Here is a 22,598-nt window from a genome sequence, read left to right as displayed (position 1 = left end):
AAAACACCCAGTTGTTGGTGGCTCATTACCACCCGATGGCTGGCCATATGGGGTATAGTGAAACTGTGGAGTGAATAGTGGCCTAACTTTATTGGCTGGGCATCCATGTGGATGTGCAGCATTGATCCTGCCAGAGCTGTCAGCTGGTTAATCGGTGAGCCATTCCTAAAGCACCTTTGAGCTCACTACCAATAATGTAGGTTAATCTAAAAACAGAATGCTAATATGTACTAAATGCAATACTACAGATAGCTCAACTTCATTTACACCTGGTTAATAATAACATCTATGAGAGATTTTAATCTGGTTTTCGCTCATGTCACAGTACCGAAACTGCTCTACTTAAAGTCACTAACGATCTCTTAATCGGAGCTGACTCTGGTCTTCTCACCATTCTCGTCCTTTTAGATCTGAGCTCTGCCTTTGACACCATTTCTCACTCTGTCCTTCTAAGCAGACTTTCTTCTCTCGGCATCTCTGACACACCCCTCGCCTGGTTTCAATCATATCTCCTCGACCGTTCCCAGTTTATTCAACTAAGATCATTCCGCTCTCGCCTATTCCCCGTCACCTCTGGTGTACCCCAAGGCTCAGTTTTAGGCCCTCTTCTCTTTATAATATACATCCTCCCTCTAGGTACCAATTTGATCTTCAGTTTCACTGTTTTGCTGATGACACCCAGTTATATCTCTCTTGCAAACCTGATTCCTCCCTCCCACCTTCTTCCCTTACAGAATGTCTATCCGAGTTAAAATCCTGGTTTACCTCTAATTTTCTAAAGCTCAATGAGGATAAAACTGAGATCCTCCTTATTGGCACCAAATCCAACCTTTTGAAGGCAAACCATTTCTCACTTACCATCGATAACTCCACAGTTTTCCCTTCTCCTCAGGTTAAGAGCCTTGGTGTCATCCTAGACAGTACACTTTCTTATAAATCACACATCAATAACCTCACCCGTTCTGCCTACTTCCATCTACGTAACATTAACAGATTGCTTCCTTCTCTTTCCACCCAGTCTACGTCCATTCTTGTACATAGTCTTGTTACCTCCCGTATTGACTACTGCAATTCTCTTCTGCATGGTCTCCCCCAAAAATCCCTCCATAAGCTTCAACTGGTTCAGAACTCTGCTGCTCACATTATCACCAGAACCCCCTCCTACCAGCACATCACCCCTGTTCTTCAGGAACTTCACTGGCTCCCTGTGAAATTCCGGATAATTTTCAAACTTCTTCTGCTCACCTTCAAGGCCATTCATAACCTCGCTCCTTCTTACCTTTCTGACCTGTTAACCACCACTTGTTCTGCCCGTTCACTTCGTTCTTCTTCTTCTGTCCAGCTTACTGTACCTTCCTTCCGCCTCACCACCATGGGAAGCAGAGCTTTCAGCTGCTCTGCTCCCAGGCTGTGGAACTCTCTGCCCCCTGAAATAAGAAATATTGGTTCTCTCCCCCAGTTTAAATCCCAACTCAAAACTCATCTGTTCAAATCTGCATATTCACTGTGAATCCACTGTTTGTTCATTTTATCTTGTGCTTTATTTTATTGTTCTTATTCTGCCATTGTTTTTACTAAGTGTTTTATCCTATTGTAAAGTGTCCTTGGGTGACTTGAAAGGCGCTCATAAATAAAATTTATTATTATTATTATTATTATTAGATACATAATTCCTTCTGAGGGGATACCCATAAGATTGGACACACTGTAACCTAATACCTGTCAGAACAGTCCAGACAAAAGCAGGTAAATTAACCACAGCACTGTAATAGCCTACATCAGATGCCAACTGGTCCTTTAGAGGAGGTTGGCATTAAATATCAGATTTAGGCTTATTTTTAAGCGGGCCTTTTGTTCCCACCATTTTTATACAGTAATTCTTTCTTTTTTCTTTTTCTTTTTCTTCTTTTGCAATGCCTACACTTCCATACATTTAAAAAAAAATCTGTCAAGAAAAGAAGCAATGCAAACAGCATACCTGTTCCTGTAGGAAAAATTTGATCCTCGGAGCATGTGAAGTATCTCAGTATTTTTCAAGCACGCTGAATACCACACTGGAAAAACCCTGTCGAGGGATTTAGTGTAGTCAGGAAAGTTTGGCCACTCCGCAAACCAGTATATCAGTATACTGGGATGAAGGAGAGTAGTTCAAGAAGCTTTTGGCTCGTGTTTACCACCAGATATTAGTTTTGCCTGAATATACTGAATTTAATTGAGGCCATAAATAATCCCCTTCGGGTTGTGTCCTGAAGGAAATCCGGTAATTAAACTCTGCCAAATCAAACATGCAGCGCTTCATCCTGTGGTGATCACTTGTGATCTCTGTTTTCTACTGCTTAGCCAATTCAGGCTTTCCAGGTATCTGGTATCTGGGAGCCTATCCCAGATACCAAAGGGCAAGAGGTGGAGTACACACTGGACAGGTCACCAGTCTGTCACTGGGCTAACATAGAGACTGACAGTCATACACACCTACATCCAATTTAGCATAACCAGTAAATGCAGTTAGTGAGGTTAGGCTGGGTGATTCTAATTGGATGGGAGCATATGCTGTTCTAAAACCTGTATATACCTTTCAGCAGTGATAGCGCCTTTCCAGATGTGCAAGCTGCCAATTCCTGAGGCACTGATGAATATTTTTCCAGAGTCTCAGAATCTTTTGATAATATCATGTAGATGATGACATATTCAGTCTTCAGATTGCTAATTTGCAGATTAGTGAACCTCTGCCAATTATTAATCAAAGCATTTAATATGTTTTATATGTGCTATTGTGAATAAAATATGGATTAATGTATTTACTATTTTTATTTGTATTTGAAATTAGGATTGTAGCTGTATGACTCAATAAACTCAATAAAACGTAATGCAATCAAAAAGCAGTATTAAAGTACTAAATAATGATAAATAGCCCACTACAGAATAGTGACGTGTGGTAAATCGAATAATAGTGCTGATAGACATATAGACATACATATTAAGTGAGCAATCCAGCTCAACTTTTGGGTATTACATCGCAGGCAAGTTTATGACACTTTTCCATTGGCTCCATTTTTCAGACCAGGAGGCTACATTCATTCTTTCATACAGTCTATGGTTCATCAACTAAAACACCCCCTTTAAATTAAGTTTACAATTTAAGCTAATCTGCTGAACACAAATGTTGGTATTATCACAGAATGCATCTCTCTGTAAGAAACAATGCGCAATGTTTATTCGCCTCTGACATGATACAAAATGTTTAATATCATTATATTATGAAGTTTAAATTGATTTGATCATTTAATAAAATAATATAAGAAGGAAATAAGTTTTAGTGCATATGTGAAGCTCATTTTTATGAACAACAGCCCTGCTCCTTTGCTTCATCATATACCTGCATCATTACCTTCCTGGTCTACTGTTTTGATGTGTGAATTTAAAATACATGGGAACAGATGAGGGAAGCTTCTATTTTTTTAGATTCCCCCCCTTGTTTTCCATCTAATTTACATTTCATAGAGGAAGGCTATCAGAAAAAAGTCTTTCTCTGCCTGCTTAGCATTTGAATCACACAGCAGTGCTTAGCAGCTTTAAATCCTGCGCTGACCTTTGCCCCTTTCTGCTTTAACTTCCCACCTTTCTTCTCTAGTTGATGATTTCTTTCACTTTTTGAAAAAAACAAAACAGGGTCAGCAAAGAAAACTGAAAACTGGTAATTACAAGTATAAAGTTAATTTTGCGAATGTGATGGCATTTTACACAGAGAAGCCAAAAAAAGGTAAACAGTCATCCTGGCACATACCAGCTTTTCACTTTTGACACTCTTTCATTCGACACCAAATCTGACTCTCCTCACTTAGACAGCAACATAAGCCTGTTTTTATTTAATGTACCCGGTGTTATTTTTCTTTTCTGACCTGTCATCATCAGTATATCCTACAGTTTCTAACTAATATAATTGAGGACTCCCTCTACCTGGACTTCTGGTTTTATACAGAATAACAAAACTAGCCACTTGATTGCTGGGTGATTAGGAATTACATCGTATGAGCCCAACTATGTTCAGCAGTGAGTCTACAGTAAGATACATAAAGAATCACTTTGGCTTCACAGGATCATTCCATCAAAGGTGGCTGTCAGAATAAAAGCATAAAATCAGTCACTGTTTACATCCACCGTGAAGAGGGAAGTGCTCTTGGGTCTGGAAGCCTTCACTGCTTGAACCAGGTAAACATCACTGAAAGCAGCAGTGTCAGACTCCTGTCTTTTTTTCATCATCACCAGAACCATTACTGTCAGGTTCAGTGCATAATTTTGGCAGGATGTGCTGTATACCCTGTTCTATTAGAGCTTGCCCAAACAATGTCTATATCTGTACTCCGACTTGCAGTGTGGAGAAATCACACTTAAAGAAATGTAATGATTGGTGGGAAAGATTTTTAAGTAAACCTCAACAATGCTGCCATCAGCTGGCCAAACATGAACTCAAGATGTGGTGCAACAGTAGAACGCTATAAAATTAAACTACAGGAAAAATTAAACTATGCTAGTGATGATCTATTAAATGCATAAGATCCTGCTGTTCATTCTTAGAAAGTGGTTATAATGTGCAAAGACACCTGCCAAGGACTGTAAACCTATTATAAAGCCATTCTTAACTGCAATTACAAAATTGCTGAAATACTCAGAAGAGCACTGAAATTTTTTGAGCCATAAAATCTTTAATGTCAGAATACTCTCACAGGAAGAGCTTGTGAAAAGGGAATAACAGGGCAGAAACAAGCCTACAGGTTTAAGTCCAGAGCTCTGAAAAACTTGAGAAAAGCCATTTTTCCTATAGTGAACACAAGGACACGTATTTTAGTGAACTGCAGCATATTCTCTATCCATTTTGCTGCTGCTCTTGGGTTTTCACGTCTTTCAGGAGGTGTATTTGAGCCAATAGCTGCTCCTCTCTAAGCCTGGTGCTGGTCTCTTCCTGTTAAAAGGGAGTTTTTAAATCACCCAACATGCTAAATGCATCTTGTTGACTGTCTGATTGTTGGGGTCTTTCTTAATTTTGTAGGAAATTAAGTTGTAAATGAAATTGGTCTGAATTAGACTAAGTCAAAATGATAAACAGGTGCAATCTACATTATATGGGCAATTAATGCAAAAAGCTTTAGTTGCACCTATAGGTTGCACTGTACACTAGCTGGCCCTGGAAAAACCTGCAGCGTTACAGATCAAAAAGGACTGATTACTGCTCTTTGTTTCTGTACTGGCTGAAGGTGATAAGCTAGTATTTTGAGAACACTTGAATACAAAGCCATATTATGTGGATGTGAAATTTAGCTGTGGACCTGGAAACCTCCACAGAAAGCTTTACTTGTCAGTTCAGCATTTAAAGAAAAGTACAAACCAAACTCTCCCTTCAAGTTTTATTCTGTTACAACACTTTAAACCACTGCCAAAAAAAACCATGCTGAAAAGGAAAAAAATATTGCTTTGGATTGCACAGCTGAGAAGGTACTGCCTGACTACTGAAGTCACAGAGACTTTCCAGCCAACAACTTTGCTCTGCGAGCTGCACCAGACTTCCTCTTTGCTTTAAGTCTGAGGAGGGACTGGGGGGATCCTTTTTTTCCTCCAACTTTGGCTTTGGTCCGATGTCTGGAGTAGTAAAACACAGACGAGCAAGTTAAGACGTGTAAATATTAAATCTTACGGGTAGAGTGGAGTGACAAGATTTATCCCTTAACAGGAACAGATCCCTGGCTCACCTGTTGAACCTGTGTGTGTGTTTGACAGAGCAGTCTTTACGTTTGTGCTCTGGGCTTCCGCAGTTAAAGCAGCCCTCCTTCCCTTCACGGGTGGTACATGGGTGGTCTGGCAGGGCACAACGGCCACAGGACTGGCAGTGCTCCCAGGCTTACAGGAAAGATATTTAAATAAATTCACAAGAAATATATGGGAAGTGTGACGTGAAATCAGTAACTGCACATCAGTTTGCATCTGTGATTAATCGACCTACACGGTTTCACACATTTCACACAGGTTGAGCAGTGCTTCCATTCTCGGCCGTCCTGCAAACACAGAAAATACAGGTTGTGACATGCAAAGATTCAACGGAAACTTGATGCAGTGCCTTTTCAGTTTAAAAATAAAATGCAGTCACACGAGTTTCGTACCTTGGATGGGCAGAGGTTGCATTTCGCACAGTGTTTGTTCAGGGATGAGACATATCTCTCACATAAAGGGCAAAATCTAAAAACGAGAGGGTCATTCACAAATTAAACACTTTAAATTCAAATGTGCAGAGTTGCTTAAATACACACAAAAGACAGACAGACGTCTGACAGTTTGTGTTTCACAAAACTCTCATGTGTTTATGCATTTTATTAACTGCACAAGGAAAACCTGGAGTTGGCGGTATGAGCTGTTCATTTCTTCACATATGAAAGTCTTGAAAATACCAAAATAAAAACCCCAACCCCATTTTTAAAATGAAGCTGAGGGATTAATGACAAATAACACCAATGAATTCATGCATCCATTAGTTTCCCCATTAAACTGCCTTCTTAACTTTGTGCTAAATGTGATATCTTTAATTAAACACTTTTAAATGTAGCTCATAACTTTGCCCTTTTTATGGCGATGATTTTCTTACAGTTGAGAAAATTAACAGATGATTTTTATTCTCCACAGTTAACCAAAAACATGACTTTGGTCAGTCTATGCTCAAGCCCTTTTAGTTAACATCAAATCACAAACCAATAACAATCTATTCAAATGTTTTATCACATATACTTTAAGACATTCTCATCTCCAACATTATTTCTGAACACGTCTGGATTTAACTGAGTGAACATGTAGTAACCTGTAACCTTCCTCTTTGGGAAGGATGATGTCTCTGGGTGAAAGATTAGTGAAGAGTCTGACAGGAGACTGTTTTCTGCCCATCTTTCCATGTTTATACAGAGGATGGTTGTCATAGTCCACCTGGTTCAAAAGAAAAACTGAAAATTTTAAAACTGAAATTTCATTACTTCTAGTTCTAAATCTTTTATTTGTTTTTGTGGCCATAATATTCCACTGTAAAGTGCACTGAAATATTTAATAAATAAAGTAAGCTCGAGGATCTAGGGAAAGTGGAGCATTGATAAAAAGCATAGCCTTGATTCGGTTTGTAGTCTAATAACAGTAACTATGTGTGAGTCAGCATGCTGCAGCTGAAGCAGGAGCCAAAAACACATTTTAAATAACTTCAATTTAAGAATGCGCATAAATTGTTGTCTCTATGTCACATTTGATTGATAAACATAAATAATAAGGGGTAGAGTACGAGTCAGTGGAACTTTTCATTCGACAAAATTATGAGTGTCTATGCAAGTAAATATTATAGCGCATCACTTAATGTTATTAGTTTAGAAAAACCTAAAGCTATACGTACGCAGAGAGTAATATTAGCTGATGACTCTAAACTGCTGCCTTGCTGTTACCTGGTAATCCAACATGCTGAATGATGGGAAACACTCCAGTATCCGAGGCTCAAAGAAATAAGGGAAGACCCAGATCATGGGCATGTTAGCATTACTGCTGTCTGCACACACAAACACAACATGCATGCTACAGTCAAACACTAGATTTCTTCATTTAAAGTAATAGTTCTAATAGTAAACAAAAAGTCTCTTTCCTTGAGCCATGCAATGACTTGCTGCTACTATAACTTTAGCTTAACCCTAACCTGCAGAGAAAAGGATTGTAAGCAAATCTACAGTCTTTGCTTCTTTTAGCTCGTTTTGCTGTTAGTCTGTATAATTTAAAGTCTTACACTTCTCAACCAACCTCCTTTCCAACACCCAATAGAGCTTCTAAATGTATCTTAATGCTGCTCCACTTTGTGTGTCTGCTAACATGTTAGCCATATCAACTTTAAATTATGATAACATTTTAGCATAAAGTTTTGTTTTTGCATCTTATACCTATTAAAAAAAAGACAAGTCATAAATATAAAAAGAAACAATTAATTCTGAAAGTTCCACAGCGGTGCTGACCAGAGCTCTGCAACTTCTTCCATGTGTGAGATAGCAGAGAGAAACTGTTGGCCAGGGGCTTCACCAGACCACCAAACGGAGGGTCGGCTACCATTGCCACCTTCTCCCCGTCAGACTCTCTGAGGAAGTTCTTCAGGGTTGCACTGGATGACTGATAAGAGAGAAGGCTTTATCAAACTCGGCTGTTGATGGAAAGTTTGACTGAACTAGCAGGACATCAGCTCAACTCCTACCTCTCCACCAAAGAAGTGATGGTTAAACATGTTGTAATGACAGAACTCATCTTGACTGTAGAACTGAGCATACCTGAAACAGAAAGATTTTGTTTGGCTTTTTATTATGCAACAGACTGTTCAGTGCTTCCGGACGCTGGTTAAAAAAAAAAGAGAACAAGTTTGAGCCTATTGACGACTGGTATACAGCACATTAGGTAACAACACAGCAGGGAAGGATAAGGTGTCTGACTATGTGCTGCAAGCTGAAGCTTGTTACCCAGGAACATACCCATCCTGCACTTCTAGCATAACGTTACAGAAACAAACAGCAGCGAACTCAGGTAAGAAGTTCTTAAAACAACATTATTTGATAATGGTTAAAGAATATCCTTTAGTCCAGATATGCTGCCTTATTAAACAGTACACAACAGAACAGATTCGTCTCTTTGAAACTTGAATAAAAACAAACAAACATTGGATTTAATTATTATTATTTTATTTAAATTATTACAGTAGGTCAGACTTGGAACTCTGATCTGGAATAGATTTTTGGTAAAGGCTTGGCATGAAATGACAGGTTTTCTCGAACTTTTCATAGCCCTGACGAGTTAATTTAATCTATACACACACAAATACACAGCAGAAGCTAATTCCAAGAAAGTGCTTTTTTAAATAAAAGGTAAATGAGAGAATGACTTATGTAGAAATGTAATCTGTTTTTATTGTTTTGTTCAGTCCTCAGAAATGGCAGAAAGAGAGTCGTGCTCCCTCGGTAATGGAACGTCAACAGCCGTTTACACTAATCTTTTAGCGCCCTCTGAAGGCATCCACAGCCTACTGCAAGACGGGCTGAGCTTCACTCCACTGGACGCCAGCAGTGACGGCACTATTCAACCTTTTTCTCGTTCACCCAAACTACAGCGTAAGGCTGCCAAAACCGCACAACCCTCTCAGGTACAGATGTTTTGATTGGCTGGAACATACACCAATCGGCTATAGCATTAAAACTAGCTGCTAAATATTAATAAGTCGCTCTAGTGCTGCCAATCTCCATAAACCCGGCTTGTGGATTAACATCTTGTAGGTCAGGGGTGGGGGAACTCCAGGGCGCGAATACAATGCTGCATGAAGTATTTACTCTGTGATTCTTACACACAGACTTTAGAGATTTTACCACTATCTACGCATGGGTCATAGGCCATAATGACTGTGACCTAATCAAGGCAACACTGTGCATTTTCTCTCTATAAAACTTTTCTTTATTCGAGAGCTCAGCAACCAGCAGCCCCAAAAAAAGAAAAGGAATACTGTCATATAAATCTCAGTTTAGTGTCGAACTCTTTAAAGAACAGCAGGAACTGATTAACAAGTATGACGGGATAGATAGATCATAGAATCATCAGGTGCCAAAGACCGATCATTTAGATCATTTATGATACAAAAAATGTCCTGTTGTCTGCAGGAGCAGTTAACCAGACGTATCCAGGAGCTGCAGGCTGAAACGTCCAAGACTAAGGCGCGCATCCAGTCTCTGAAGAAACGCAAGGCCGATCTCTCTGTAAGTAAAAACCTAAAACTACCAGCACTGAAAAATTACCTAATACATTTCTGACCACCAAGTCCAAGGACTGCAAACAGAGCAATGATATATAATAAATCCCTAATAACATGTCCTCTTAATCACGCTCCTTACTGAAGAGGACCACAGAGGTCATGAAGCAGCAGGTTCGAGAGCACTTTGAGAACATGCGGTGCATTTTGAAGCAGGATGAACAGGTGATCCTGGACTCCCTGGAGCTGGACCTGAGGCATACAAGGACCAAGCTGGACCAGGTTCTAAAGAAGTGGGATAACTACCACGACCAGGTCACCAAGAGCATGAGCAGCATACAGAGAACGTTGAGTAAAAGCACCACAGCGAAGGAAGGCGAGCAGGTCTGATTTACATACAGCTCAATAACAAAGCTATAAGTAGTGTTCTTTTATTTTAACCAGTATTTCTGCTTATGTCTCATCTCAAGGGTCACTCTGAGACTGCAAGGTAAATCGCTGCACCTTTTACCTTTGCTGCTTCATCCCCGTACAGGTCTAAATCACACCTCTGTGCCTCACTTTGATCTTTGTCACCACTCCTCCAGCCTTAAGAAGCCAGACACGTCTGAGAAGGAAATCAGGCTGAATGAAGAGAGATTCGAGAGGCTTCTAAAAACACTCTCCTCCATCTCCAAAAACCTCAAGGCCAGGCTGCAGAGGAAGACTCTACTCTTAGGTACTAAGATGCTTACATCTACATGCTATCAGGCTAACTCATTTACAGCAGCAGAGTGAGTGAAGTTAGGTGTACTTTGGGAGCATGACAGAACAAAGTAGGCCAACCAAGGGATGCTTTATCTGGTTAAAATAACACCAAAAAAAATAAACGTTTTTCTTCCCCCCCCCTGCAATCTACAATAAATGTCTGCTCCAGATTACTCATTTGCTGCATATACAAATAAATCAGTCATTGTGTGAAAAAATGGTTGGATGGTGTTTAGGTCAAAATATAGGTATTGATGATCATGGCATCAAATCCATCAACTCTCAACTTAGTAGATCCAAATAGCCGATATCAGCTGTTTGCTGAGCTGTTGATGCTAATGCACTGAGCCACCAGGTGCTTCTTAATAAGTGTGGATGTTGGCTTTCTACTTATCCATAGTTCCCACATGCATTGGTCTTCTCTCATTAGAAGCATTCCATCAATTCCATATTGTCAGTCCATTTCCATGTATGCTGTGCTCCAGTAGCCCACTTCCTAAGCAATTTGACCTCTCCCCCCATCCCCACCCTGTAACACTAATAACCTGTCAAATTAAATATGCGGCGCCATCTGCTACAATCACGAGTAATAATACATTTGTTTACAATTTGTTTACAGTAACTCTGATAATAACAAAAGATCAAAATCTCATTAACAAATTATTTCATTCTTTTCAGATTCTTTCCCCATAATGATCGACAGGCAGTCTTGCCATAATCTGATCAGAGTGACATCAGAGGGGCGGGGCATGTCCTTCTCTGGCTCTGCTTGCCCAGCTCCAGAACATCCCCTTCAGTTTGATAAGGTATGCTGTGCTCTGGGGTCCTCTCCCATCACAGCAGGTCAGAGTTACTGGGAGGTAAATGTCCGCTGCTGCTCAGCCTGGGCTGTGGGTGTAGCCTATGACACCCTTGAGAGAAAGGGCAATGACAAGGGCGCCAAGCTGGGCCGAAACAGGAACTCATGGTGCGTAGAGTTTCAGAACCGCAATCTGACCGCGTGGCACAACAACCGGCACATATCATGTCAAGGAGTGGGGCAGACTCCAATTAGAAAAGTGGGAGTGTGGGTTAATTATGATAAAGGCCAGCTGATATTTTACGATGCAAAAAACATGGTTGTCCTGCAAAAGTTCTCAGCAGCCATGACACCGGTGTTCGACAGAGCTCATCACCAGTTCACTCAACCCCTGTACCCCGCCATACGCTTCCTGAGACCACCGGACAATCAGGTCTGGCCAAACCACTTGGAGTTTTGTTCCCAGAAGTTTCTGTGATACCATTATCATATTCTACATAAAGTTGTGCTTAGAAGTTTACATATGCTCATCATTGTGATGAATGCTATGAATGCTATATCTTTGAGCTACGTAGAACGATTGTACAGCATAAAAGCTTTAATGACTAAAGGCTCAAATATACACTTAAGTCTTTTAACAGATGGCACTGAAATTATTTTTACCTTGACAGGGCCTGTAAATAATTTGATCAATTGACTACAACTGGTAGTTTATCTTTGCCAGCATAAAAAAAGGATTCTCTTGACAGCACTCATGAGACCAAAACTTAGAACAATGGAAAACTCGGAACTGTAGGTTCTACAAAGGATTATAGATTTACACAAGTTCAGAAAGTCTGATGAAATCATCCCCAAATCTGATTCCAGGGTCATCGGCTCAAATATACACAAGTACATATTTGTGCCTGTATATATGCTTTTGACCTTTGAAGCCTGATCCATGAAATAACTGCTAATTTTTTTAAAAAGATTTATGGAGTGTTTATTTAATCTTTTGGCAATAAAAAAAATGAAATATTTATTTGAACATATGAGTTTTAATTTGTATCACATATGATACACTAGGCATTAAGGGGTAAAAATGTATCTTCTACAATGGTTTCACACTGAGAAAAGATCGATAAAATCTTTTTTAAAAAGTACCCTGACATTCAATGCCCATGATAAGAACATGAAAAAGTCTGACCACACCACTATAACAATGTGGAACATCTAGCCCAGAGGTATTCAATTAAAATTTAAGGAGGTCCAATTAAACAAAACCAGTATTTCTCAAGTAGCCAAATAGTTGTAATGGTATCTGTATATAGTCAACAACTGGCTGTCATTCAACAGTATTTCAAGAATGGCTAAACTTCAGATTCCCACATCCTCCTCCACAGAAGCATAGTGGTAACTTCTCCATAAAGCAACACACAACCTTTCATACAAGTACCTTGAAAAGCTACATAGCAGAATTTAGACTGAGACATAGTAACTAAAGCTACACTACTCAACTGGCTGATGACAGCTGGAATTGGCCTTGATGATCAGGTTGTAATGTCATGAAACGTACTGCCAGTCCATATATATTCGTTCAGTCAGTCCTGAAATCTTCTCTCATTATGAAACATTAGCATCGGTTTCAAATGCCACCATGTTCTGCTCAGTCATCATTCTTTGAAATGCACAAAGAGGGTTTGCAGAATAAACATGTTAGACTCAGTGAAATGCAGTCTAATTCATTCTCACCTTGATTTTATATACACAAAATAGCCTATGTGCAAACACCTGGAACGCTTTATTATATACAGGAAAGCAGCAACTGATGCATAAATTAGCAAACTTACCTAAAGTCAATGTCCAGCAAGAGACTCTTTATTGGCTCAAGCTTTTGCTCCAGATTTTGCAGCTTGATCAGCTCCTGCAGTCTGACCCAAAAGGTAACAATCTCATTACTGATGAAAAACACATCTGTAAGCGTTAAACATTTAAAGCATTTAACTGAGATTTGACTAATCAAAATATTTAGCCTTCAGTATATGACAGTTACACATAATTGATGTATCACCTGTCAAATGCCATACCTACAGTGACCCACGGTGAAGGCAAAATCATGCTGCAGTGGGAATAGACAGAGAGACTTCTCCAAAATTAAGTAGATGCACCTATGGTATGAATTTCAAAATCCTACATTGCCACTTTCTTGAGAATGTGATGTAATAGAAGGTAGTGTTTTTCCAAGGGTGTAGAGATCACAAAGTGTAGTTGTACAGAAAGATGTACATTAGCAGAGAGGACTTGGTTAGTGTGTTTCCATCATCATAGTTGAGCTCGTCACAGTCAAATTAGAAACCTTAGGTTACATAATGGCTCCATTTCTGCTTTAAGTCACCAGATGAACTGATTCATCGAGGCAGTTCAGACAAGATGCTTCACTATAACCGAGACAAATTTTCTGATACATTCAAAGGTCACACTTGTGTCTGTCTCACCTGGGTGTGCCCACACACAGTATTTTCCTGTATCCCAGACCTGCTAAAGTATCCAAGAGAAAGTTTGCACTGCGGTCCGTGAAAAGGTACTGTGCGTTGCTCTTCTTGTTGTTCAGGGGACGCAACAGTGCACTGGGCCTCCTCAGCTGTGCTGCAGTAATGGGAGTGGATATGTGAGCAGAGTGAAGGCTGTGCTCGTCTGGCAGGAGCAGAATCTGACAGTCCTGACAGAACTTCTTCTCATCCAGAGGGAGCGAGACAAACTTTTGAAATCTGAAGGACAAGATACAAATATCCTAAAAGTCATCCCATACAAAATCAGCATTAAATAAATAAAATGAAGCTTTATAAACAGCCTAAGATAAGCAAAATGAGTATAAAATCTCACCTGCTGCAGTACTCCTTATGGGGGAAAGGGGGCCTCGTTGACTGGCTCTCTGCTTCTCTGGCCAGCAGCCTGGCTTCTGAAACCTTTGACGCAAGTGAATTGAAACAAACTGATCGATGTCTTACATCGTTTTATCATGAGCTCTGGAATTTTCCAGTAAGCCTACCTTTTCATCTTCCCACTGAAAGAAGTTGCAGTCTTTTCTATCTCGACAGGCCGAACATGCATAAAACCTCCGACTTTTTTCTCCTCCTTTACAAACCTTCTCAAACAGCAAGGTAGGACCTGACAAAATATACAAAGTTGTTAAAAGTTTGTTATATTCCACAGAGAAGAATAATATGGGTCATTTCTAACCCCGGAAGGTCACACAAACATGGGCTAAAGTCTTCAGCTCACCTGTTCATTAAACAGAAATATTTAATCGCCCAATAGCATGGCAGTAACTAAATGTATTTAAAGTTTTGAAATTCAAACTGAGCATAAAAATCGTAAAGAAAAGTAATTTAAGTCACTTTGAATGTAGCATAGTTGGTGTTCCCACTGAGACAACCATCTCTAGGGTTTACAGAAAACGGTCAGTACTTTGTGCCAAACTGCTTCCCTGATGGCGTTGAAGCCAGAGAAGAATAGTTAATCTGCTTTTAGCTGACCGTGGCATGCAAAAGAGCATGTCTGAATGCACAACATAATACCTCAGCAGGTGCCTCTCCTTTCAGCTAAGAACAGGTAAGTGAGTCTACAAAACTTTGAGCATGGTCTCACAAATTTGGAAAAACATTGGCTGGTCTGATGACTTAAGAATTCTACAGCGATGTTTGGACAGCAAAATTTGGTGTAAGTAACATGAAGTGATGGGTGCATGTGCTTTGTATCAACAGTTCAGGGAGCTGCTGCTGTTATGATGTGGGAGCTTATTTTCTTGGCACACTTGGGCTCCCTAGTACCAGCTGATAATTTAAACACCACAGCCTACTCCAGTTCTGCCACCTTGTCCATTCTCTTATGGCTGCTCCCAGCAGGATAGCGAGCCGTGTCACAAAGTTTGGATAATCTCAAACTGGTTTCTTGAACCTCACAATGAGTTCAGTCTACTCAAATGGCCCGAGAGCACCATAGAGATGTGGTCAAACAATGTATAGCAGACAACTGCGACTGCAACCAAAATATGTGAGAAATGTTTTCTGCACCAGGCACGTGCAGGGGGGGGGCTAGAGGGGCTTGAGCACCCGCCCCTTTCCTGATGGGTGCCCAAAGTGCCCTTTTGTTGAGGCAACTTTTTAAAAAAAAAATTATTATTTTTTTTTTTTATGTGTGTGTGCGTGCGTGCGGAGTCCTGTCTGTGCCCCTCAACAATAATATTTAACTATTAATCACAGTTTTGCTAAATAAAAGGATCTGGCTTGCATCAGTCACATGATCACATTTAACCAATGATCGCCCTTGACGGCAGAACGCGCTGGTTACGAGCCGGGAACGAGCTCACAAAGAGCACGCGCATTTTTAGCGGTCCGGAGCAGCAGAGTGAAGCTGACCCCCCCACCCACTTGAAACATAAAGGCAAATAGGCGGAGCGGTTAGTGCTACGTTTGTGCAGATTTGTGCAGGTAAAATTAGCGTTTGTGCTGCTACCGTTTCCGAGATATTAAACTTTATTTTATAGGTCATTCAAAGGTCACCATCCCCCCAGACTGCTCCAAAACGGGCCAAAATGGTCTACTTTTTTAGTGCTACGTTTGTGCTGGTTTGTGCTGCTAAAATTTTCGTTTGTGCTGCTTCTGTTTTAAAGATATTAATGAAAATGTAAAGGTCAAAAGGTCAACCAGCCCCCCCACATTACCCAAATCAAACAAAAGTGGTATCAAACGTTTGTGCTACGTTTGTGCTGGTTTGTGCTGCAGAAATTTTTGTTTGTGCCGTTATTATTTTAAAGATATTAACAAAAATTTCTAGAGGTCAACAGAGGTCAACCAGCCCCCCCATATTAATGGAATCAAACAAAATTGATGTCAAACGTTTGTGCTGGTTTGTGCTGCAAAAATGCTTGTTTGTGCTGCTAACATTTTAAAATTTTTAATAAAATAACGTCTTGATGCGTGCTTAATCATCCAGGTAAGTAAATCCCAAAAGGTTGATTCTGTTCATCTGGACATTTTCAGTTGGAGAAACGTTTCGTCACTCATCCAAGTGACTTCTTCAGTCTCAGCTGACTAGCACAAACGCTAATTTTACCTGCACAAATCTGCACAAACGTAGCACTAACCGCTCCGCCTATTTGCCTTTACGTTTCAAGTGGGTGGGGGGTCAGCTTCACTCTGCTGTCCGGAGCTGTAGGAGAGACACAGACTGATGCCACAAAACCAGTAAGTAGGTGTACAGCGTGCACTGTAGTGTATAGCACCCAGGAGTATTGGCTTATTACGTACACGTTGGTAAGCTGTCTTGTAGCAACTGACGAACTGAAACAAACGAGTGTGCTGTGTGTGCAACAGCGCGACAAACATTACCTGTCCTTTTATTAACTGCACAAGTAGTGCTGGTCATAGCTGCTGGCTACCTGGCTGTCATGGGTCTGTAGCTCTGTCACCGTTTTTGGGAACATATTTAGTTTTAAAGTATTTAGAAACATATTTAGTTTTAAAGTAAGTTACAGAGCTTTTCCTGCCTTTCTGGAGGGATTATATTTCACTAAAAAACGATCTAATATGCATGTCCACATAATAATTATTATAATATATTTAAAAACACAAGCTGTATTTTAAAGAACATACATTAAGAAGCAGATTATATTAGATTTATATTTTAAATAAGACAAAATTTGGATTTTACAGTAGTGAAATTATTGTATCTCTACAGTTTTAAAAATGTAATAAGCTTTGCCCCTGCACAGAGTGGATAGTGAAACAAATGGAATCATCATAAATACATTATTTCATATTTATTACTTCCCCCTCCTCATTGCTTTATTATTGTAGCTCTAGTAATAAATAATAATGTAAGGATTCTGAATCAGCACAGTGATGCCCATAGTATATACAGTATTCTGAAGAAGATCTAAAATGTCACTGTGTGTGCATGTGTGTGTTTTATGTATATGGATTTTTAACATTGTCCAGACATGGCTGGTAAGGACATGAGGAGGAAACAGTAGGAGCTGTGTGAGGCTACTAAAGGCAGGGCTATAACATTTTTCTGTCATCATTTTATTATAGATTAAGTGCTGGAGTTGTTAGGTGTGGATAATTAGATTATAGTTTATTGCAATAGCAAGTTGTGCCTTGTTCTCAGATAGACAGCAAGTGCAGAGTGATATATGAAATGATGGGATGGAAGGAAGAAGAGAAGCAAAGAGTGATTCACAGGCAGAGCCTAAATTATTTCTCACAGTTTTTTGTGTCCTTATGGTTCCAAGCGCTGTCACCAATCTTTGCATTTTGTTATTATCTCATGACACTTGTTTAATCAGCTACCATCTCTCCTGTGGACTTTTTACTGTCTACAGTCTCAGATCAACACAGCCCTGCCCTTCCCATATTAGATTCTTGATGAATGTGTGTTGTTGTTATTCAGCCTGGTTCAATGTGCCCCTTTTTAACTTTGAGCACCCGCCCCTTTAAACCTCTCTGCACGGCCCTGTTCTGCACCCTGCAGTATGTGTGGCACAAAGAATCAAAGCAATTTTAAAGGGAAAAGAAAGTCCCATAAAGTTGATTCTGTTCATCTGGACGGAGCGTTTTCAGTGGGAGAAACGTTTCGTCATCATCCAAGTGACGTCTTCCGTCTCAGCTGACTGCAGGTTTCCCCAGACTTAAACAGTACATTTGCATAATGACTGAAACCAGCCCACTGAAGGAACAAAGGTCATAATTATGCAAATTCTCGTGACCATTGATCAACAACCACTGATCACTGAAAAAGAAAGTCCAAACCGGTCGTGCCAAGGTACGTATCCACGACGGAATTTGTTCCCCCAGCGTGGGGAGCTGTAACTTTGCTGTATAAAGAGCTAACATCTCCAAAATTTCAGGAGTAGTTAGTCATTATAAGAAGTGTTTGTGAACTAAAAATGAAGAATGAGAGATACCGTTTGTCCGTGATTTGGACAACCCAGTGGATGCTGGAGACGAAGGGTAAACAAACTCTGTCGGAGATGCCTTCCTTGGCACGACACCTGTAAGCGTGTGTACTATATACACACGCTATACTATATGTAGTAGATTTCATTTTCAGAAATACACCCCTATTACTGCTAGCTACTATAGGCAGGATATATTAAAATACCTTGATTACATGTATAATATCATCACAGACAATCTTGTTCTAAGTATATCAATAAAAAGGCTAAGCAACTTTAAAATAAGACATCAAACTCAGTTTGGCTTACTCTAAGTAAACTTACCATGAGAACAACACGGGGCTGTTTTCCCGCCCTCACCGAGAATAACTTCTATTCCGTAACTGTTGCCATATTCCTCGTTTACATCCATTCTGTCGATTTTATGCAACAACAAAGTTTAGCTTTAAACCTTTCAACATGATGGCGTGCCCATGAAGCCCTTTTCTTGTCGCGGAGATATGACGTCACAACCACGTTGTCGCAGAAGGCAAAACAAAAGCTGAAATAAGCTCATTGGTCCAGTTTACTTTGATGATTACTGAAATTGTTGTCAAAATTTACGAATTTCAGTTGTGTGGGGTTAATTGTATTGGTAGTGGTTAATAGGAGTAAGATCATGATAAAATCCGATGTGTTATCGATATATTTTAGGAATTTATGCTATTGTATGGAGTGACTTTAATTCACATGCAAAATCATAATTTATTTTATAATTAATTGGACATTGATTGTCCAAGGAGCAGTAGTTTAAAAAAAATCATTAAATATATTAGTGTTGAACCACAGAACCCTTTCCTTACCTGTATATTTAGCAATAGATTTATTTCAAATTAGAATGAATTTTTGTGAAATAAGTATTCAAAAACAAAGACGACTTTTACAATGAGGTTTCTTTATACCAGGAGGAATGTAGTCCACCGCTGGATACTCTGTCATTACACGGCGGGTTTTCTTTAAGAAAAATACAATTCCCATAAATTCCGAGCCATGAGCGCAGTGGCGCTGTCAGCCCGATGACTGCTCTGGAACTGCCGGCTGGATGCTGAAGCTTCAAGAGACAACACTGCCGCTGTTACCTAAATCCAAACAGGAAGCTTGCAGTTTATGTCTTCAAAGTAAAATACATTTTAGTGAAATAAGAAGGAATCGATCATCTCCAAATGTTTTCTTTTATTTGAGTGATGGAAAAACTCTCCCGAGACGCTTACCCCTAAAATCTAAACAGAATAACAAGTTCCAACAAAAACATTTGCCAGTATTTATTTGTTATACATATATTCCATATATTTATTATATTTTCAGATCAAATTCGCACAAACAGAGAGTAAAAAGTAGCTTTGGGATTCCCAGTAGCCCAGATATAAAGGTCGCATTTCTGCTACATTTTATAACATAGAGCACAGATACGCTACTTAACCGTCAGCGTTCAAACTGACATTTATTTTGAAATGACGCACCGGACACTGCTCAATCCCTTCTTCTTTCGAGTTTGACACTAGCGTTTCTGCACCGTGCGCCCACACCCAACCTGCACCGTCTGCTGTACGGAGAGGCAGCGCAGTTCTGCAGTGTGTGCAGGACATTGTCCTCACGGTGCAGCTGTTTGTGGAAATCTGTGCGGCGTCAGCAGCCAGGCACAGCCGGACTCTCTGCTGCACTTTCCCGTGTAAACATCTCTCTGTCATTCATTCGGCTGGCTGCCACTGAAGCTTGCGCGCTTTGCATCCATGTACTGTTAATGTGGATAGTGACTTGTTTACTGTGCATCATCTGACTGGAGAATATATCTGACTGGCACCATGAGCAGCACGGGTAAGACCGATTAGACTATTTTACATTAAACACTGCGGTTTTTTAACTACACAAACGCAAATGTTTTAGTATTAATAGAAACATTCCAATAATATCTTCTATAATATCTTTTAAAAGGATCATCATAAAATCCAGTTAGCTGATCAATACTGTGTCTTTTCTTCTTTGTCTCAGGTAATGGTGCTTTTTTGTTTTTGTTTGTTATTATGTGATCAGGTGTGGAATATATGGTTAAAGTGTATTTATAATCGGTTAAAACATAAAAATAGTTCATTCCCTCTCTTTGCTGCAAAAGGGGCACCAGAACGCACCTAGATAACAGATTCTACATTAAAGACTAGAATCTGAAGTTTAGACAAAGCTTCAGCTTTAATCCCTTTGAGAAATGATATTATGTGGGTTAATTAGGTTGCAGCTACACCCACAGTGGCTTTGGTGGCTCTTTTCATCATGTGGCTCTGCATTGACTGTATGCCTCTGTGTCTACAGCAGGCCTGACTTCTGGTGAGGTGCTGCCAGCTGTGGCACAAAAAGGTTGATCGTTATTTGAAGTCTGTGTGTCGTGTCAACTAGGCAGTTAAGTGCCATTCTGGTTTGCTTGTGCAAATAAATCCAAGAGCTAAACTTGCAACACAAGTTCCACAATAATAAGTTCCTAATGCGATAAAGCTCCTCGGGCATGAGGTGTGGCAGTAAATAAAATGTTGTTAAGACATAAATTTGCTTAAGGGTAAATTACAAATGGATGTGTTATAGCTCACAAATAACACACAGAAGATGAGTAGGCAGTCTCATAAAGGGATGGACAAGGTCATCAACAATGCTCAGGTAGGCAGTGGTGTTCAAACTCAGCTCAGCCTCCACAGCATGAGCCATTGATGCCAGCAGGACGGCTCCATCCTGACCCTATCATCCAAATGTTTTTTTCCTCTTTTGTTGAAGTTTGTGAGGCTGTGTGAACTGTAGTTTCCTGTTGTTAGCTGGCAGGAGTAACGCCTGTGCTGCTGCAGCATATCTGGTTCATAATTTGTGTTGCATTCAGAGATGCTCTTGGCTGCAACGAGTGGTTATTTTAATGACTGTAGCCCTCCTATCAGCTCAAAGCTGTCCTCTGACCTATGGCCAAGGTCGCTCACAGGCTATTTTCACTTTTTTGGACCATTCTCCGTAAACCCTGGTTGTTAAGGGAAACCCCAGTAGATCAGCAGTTCCTAAAATACTGAGACCAGCCCATCTGGCACCAACAACCATGACATGTTTAACGTTACTTCAAAGCACCTTTCCTTCATTCTGATGCTTGGCCTGAACCTCAGCAGGTCATTGTGATCATATGAACTGTCTGCCATGTGTGTGTATTTGCCATAATGAGTAGCTAAACTGCTGTACCTCACAAAGTGGCCAGTGAGTTAGTATCATTGCAGATGTGTACTCATGTTAAAAATTGTTTAAAGAAATGAGTAAACACTTAGGATTCAGACTACAACATATTTTTTCTACTTTTGGATTTTAATTATGTCAGTGAAAGGCTGTAAGCACAGCAGTCCCACCCAGCTGTTGTTCAAACACTGTTTGTGGGGGCAAAGACAATCAGAGGAAAGAGGGAGGGAGACTGGCCTTTAAGAGAAAGGAGCTAAAATTGCTCACTTTATGACTCTTGATGAAATGAGGAGCTGCACCAAGGGCCAGTATAAATAATTATTATTTTGAGACTCTAGTAAGATGCACGTTTGATGATGCATACATGTTTCCCCGCCATTTCTGTTTCCTGATGTCTTTTACCAGATGTCAGATTTTAAAACTTGGAATCTGAGGCTGTCCAATCCAAAACAAGTAGAAATGTGAGTATTAGTAGGGAAAGAGATTGGGTTCTTCAAGACAGGAAAATGGACTGTCCTCAGCTTCAATGAGGAAACCGTGGCTGTTGGAGGCATTAATGAGAGTGCTGCAGTGTGCACACCATTATAATCTGATGGAGAAAGAGACAACCCTGAGATGGCATTACTCTGCGACTTTGTCACCTTTCTGTGTGATGCATTTTGATAGATGTAACTTTTTAGCTGATGAAGAATGTTGGTAAAATATGTGATTAGGGATTCAGATCTCTACCTAAGCATGCTGACAGCTGGTCTGCACACACAGGATCAGTATGCTTCTGATAAACAGCTTTATCTGTTGAAGAGGTGCTGTTGTATTTCAGTGTGTTTAGCTAGCAAAAAAAGTCTATTTCGAAGAGATGTGTTCATTAATCTTTACAGAGGGTGTTTCTGAAAACAAGGAAGCTTGGAGCACTGGCAGCTTGTTTTGATGATTGAGCATGTTATTGGAAAACGAAAGTTATGTTTTGAGATATTTTCCTTTCACTGGATTAAGTTGATTTTTGATATTTTCCAGATCACAATCCCGTTACTGTCCTGTTCTGACTTTTCCCCTTATCTTAATCTCATTGTAAAATAATGTTAAGAATTCCAAGTCTACTA

The 22,598-nt window shown here is 40.0% G+C and overlaps 3 protein-coding genes across 5 annotated transcripts in view; 2 read left to right on the top strand and 1 right to left on the bottom strand.

Moving 5' to 3' along the window:
• Window positions 1-5,388: 5,388 nt before the first annotated feature.
• Window positions 5,389-18,782, bottom strand: zcchc4 (zinc finger, CCHC domain containing 4). Its single transcript, XM_026158088.1, has 13 exons — window positions 18,592-18,782; window positions 14,359-14,477; window positions 14,193-14,275; window positions 13,805-14,077; window positions 13,160-13,240; window positions 8,252-8,324; window positions 8,019-8,169; window positions 7,464-7,564; window positions 6,842-6,963; window positions 6,153-6,228; window positions 5,996-6,047; window positions 5,745-5,892; window positions 5,389-5,634 (listed from the first exon to the last, which is right to left on the bottom strand). Exons 1-13 carry the CDS (start codon window positions 18,677-18,679, stop codon window positions 5,511-5,513), a joined length of 1,491 nt encoding a protein of 496 aa, XP_026013873.1. The 5' UTR covers window positions 18,680-18,782; the 3' UTR covers window positions 5,389-5,510.
• LOC113015796 (nuclear factor 7, ovary) lies at window positions 8,341-12,322 on the top strand. Of its 3 annotated transcripts, XM_026158121.1 has the most exons (8): window positions 8,341-8,574; window positions 8,969-9,187; window positions 9,696-9,791; window positions 9,932-10,168; window positions 10,255-10,274; window positions 10,372-10,502; window positions 11,210-11,595; window positions 11,724-12,322. In XM_026158121.1, exons 2-8 carry the CDS (start codon window positions 8,978-8,980, stop codon window positions 11,829-11,831), a joined length of 1,188 nt encoding a protein of 395 aa, XP_026013906.1. In that variant the 5' UTR covers window positions 8,341-8,574; window positions 8,969-8,977; the 3' UTR covers window positions 11,832-12,322. The 3 variants fall into 3 exon arrangements, with proteins under 3 accessions (XP_026013906.1, XP_026013888.1, XP_026013897.1); XM_026158103.1 differs by having other exon boundaries at window positions 11,210-12,322; XM_026158112.1 differs by lacking the exon at window positions 8,341-8,574 and having other exon boundaries at window positions 8,722-9,187; window positions 11,210-12,322.
• A 1,043-nt stretch (window positions 18,783-19,825) lies between the features above and the next one.
• Window positions 19,826-22,598, top strand: part of ablim2 (actin binding LIM protein family, member 2) — a 95,445-nt gene continuing 92,672 nt past the window's right edge. Inside the window, exon 1 of the mRNA XM_026157972.1 lies at window positions 19,826-20,121. Coding sequence (XP_026013757.1) covers window positions 20,109-20,121 — 13 coding nt within the window. The 5' untranslated portion in view covers window positions 19,826-20,108. The remainder of the gene's footprint in view (window positions 20,122-22,598) is intronic.

The sequence above is a fragment of the Astatotilapia calliptera genome, chromosome 3 (assembly GCF_900246225.1).
Source record: "Astatotilapia calliptera chromosome 3, fAstCal1.2, whole genome shotgun sequence".
Taxonomy (NCBI): Eukaryota; Metazoa; Chordata; class Actinopteri; order Cichliformes; family Cichlidae; genus Astatotilapia; species Astatotilapia calliptera.
The sequence above is the reverse complement of the archived record's forward strand: the minus strand, read 5'-3'. Positions and strand labels throughout refer to the sequence as shown.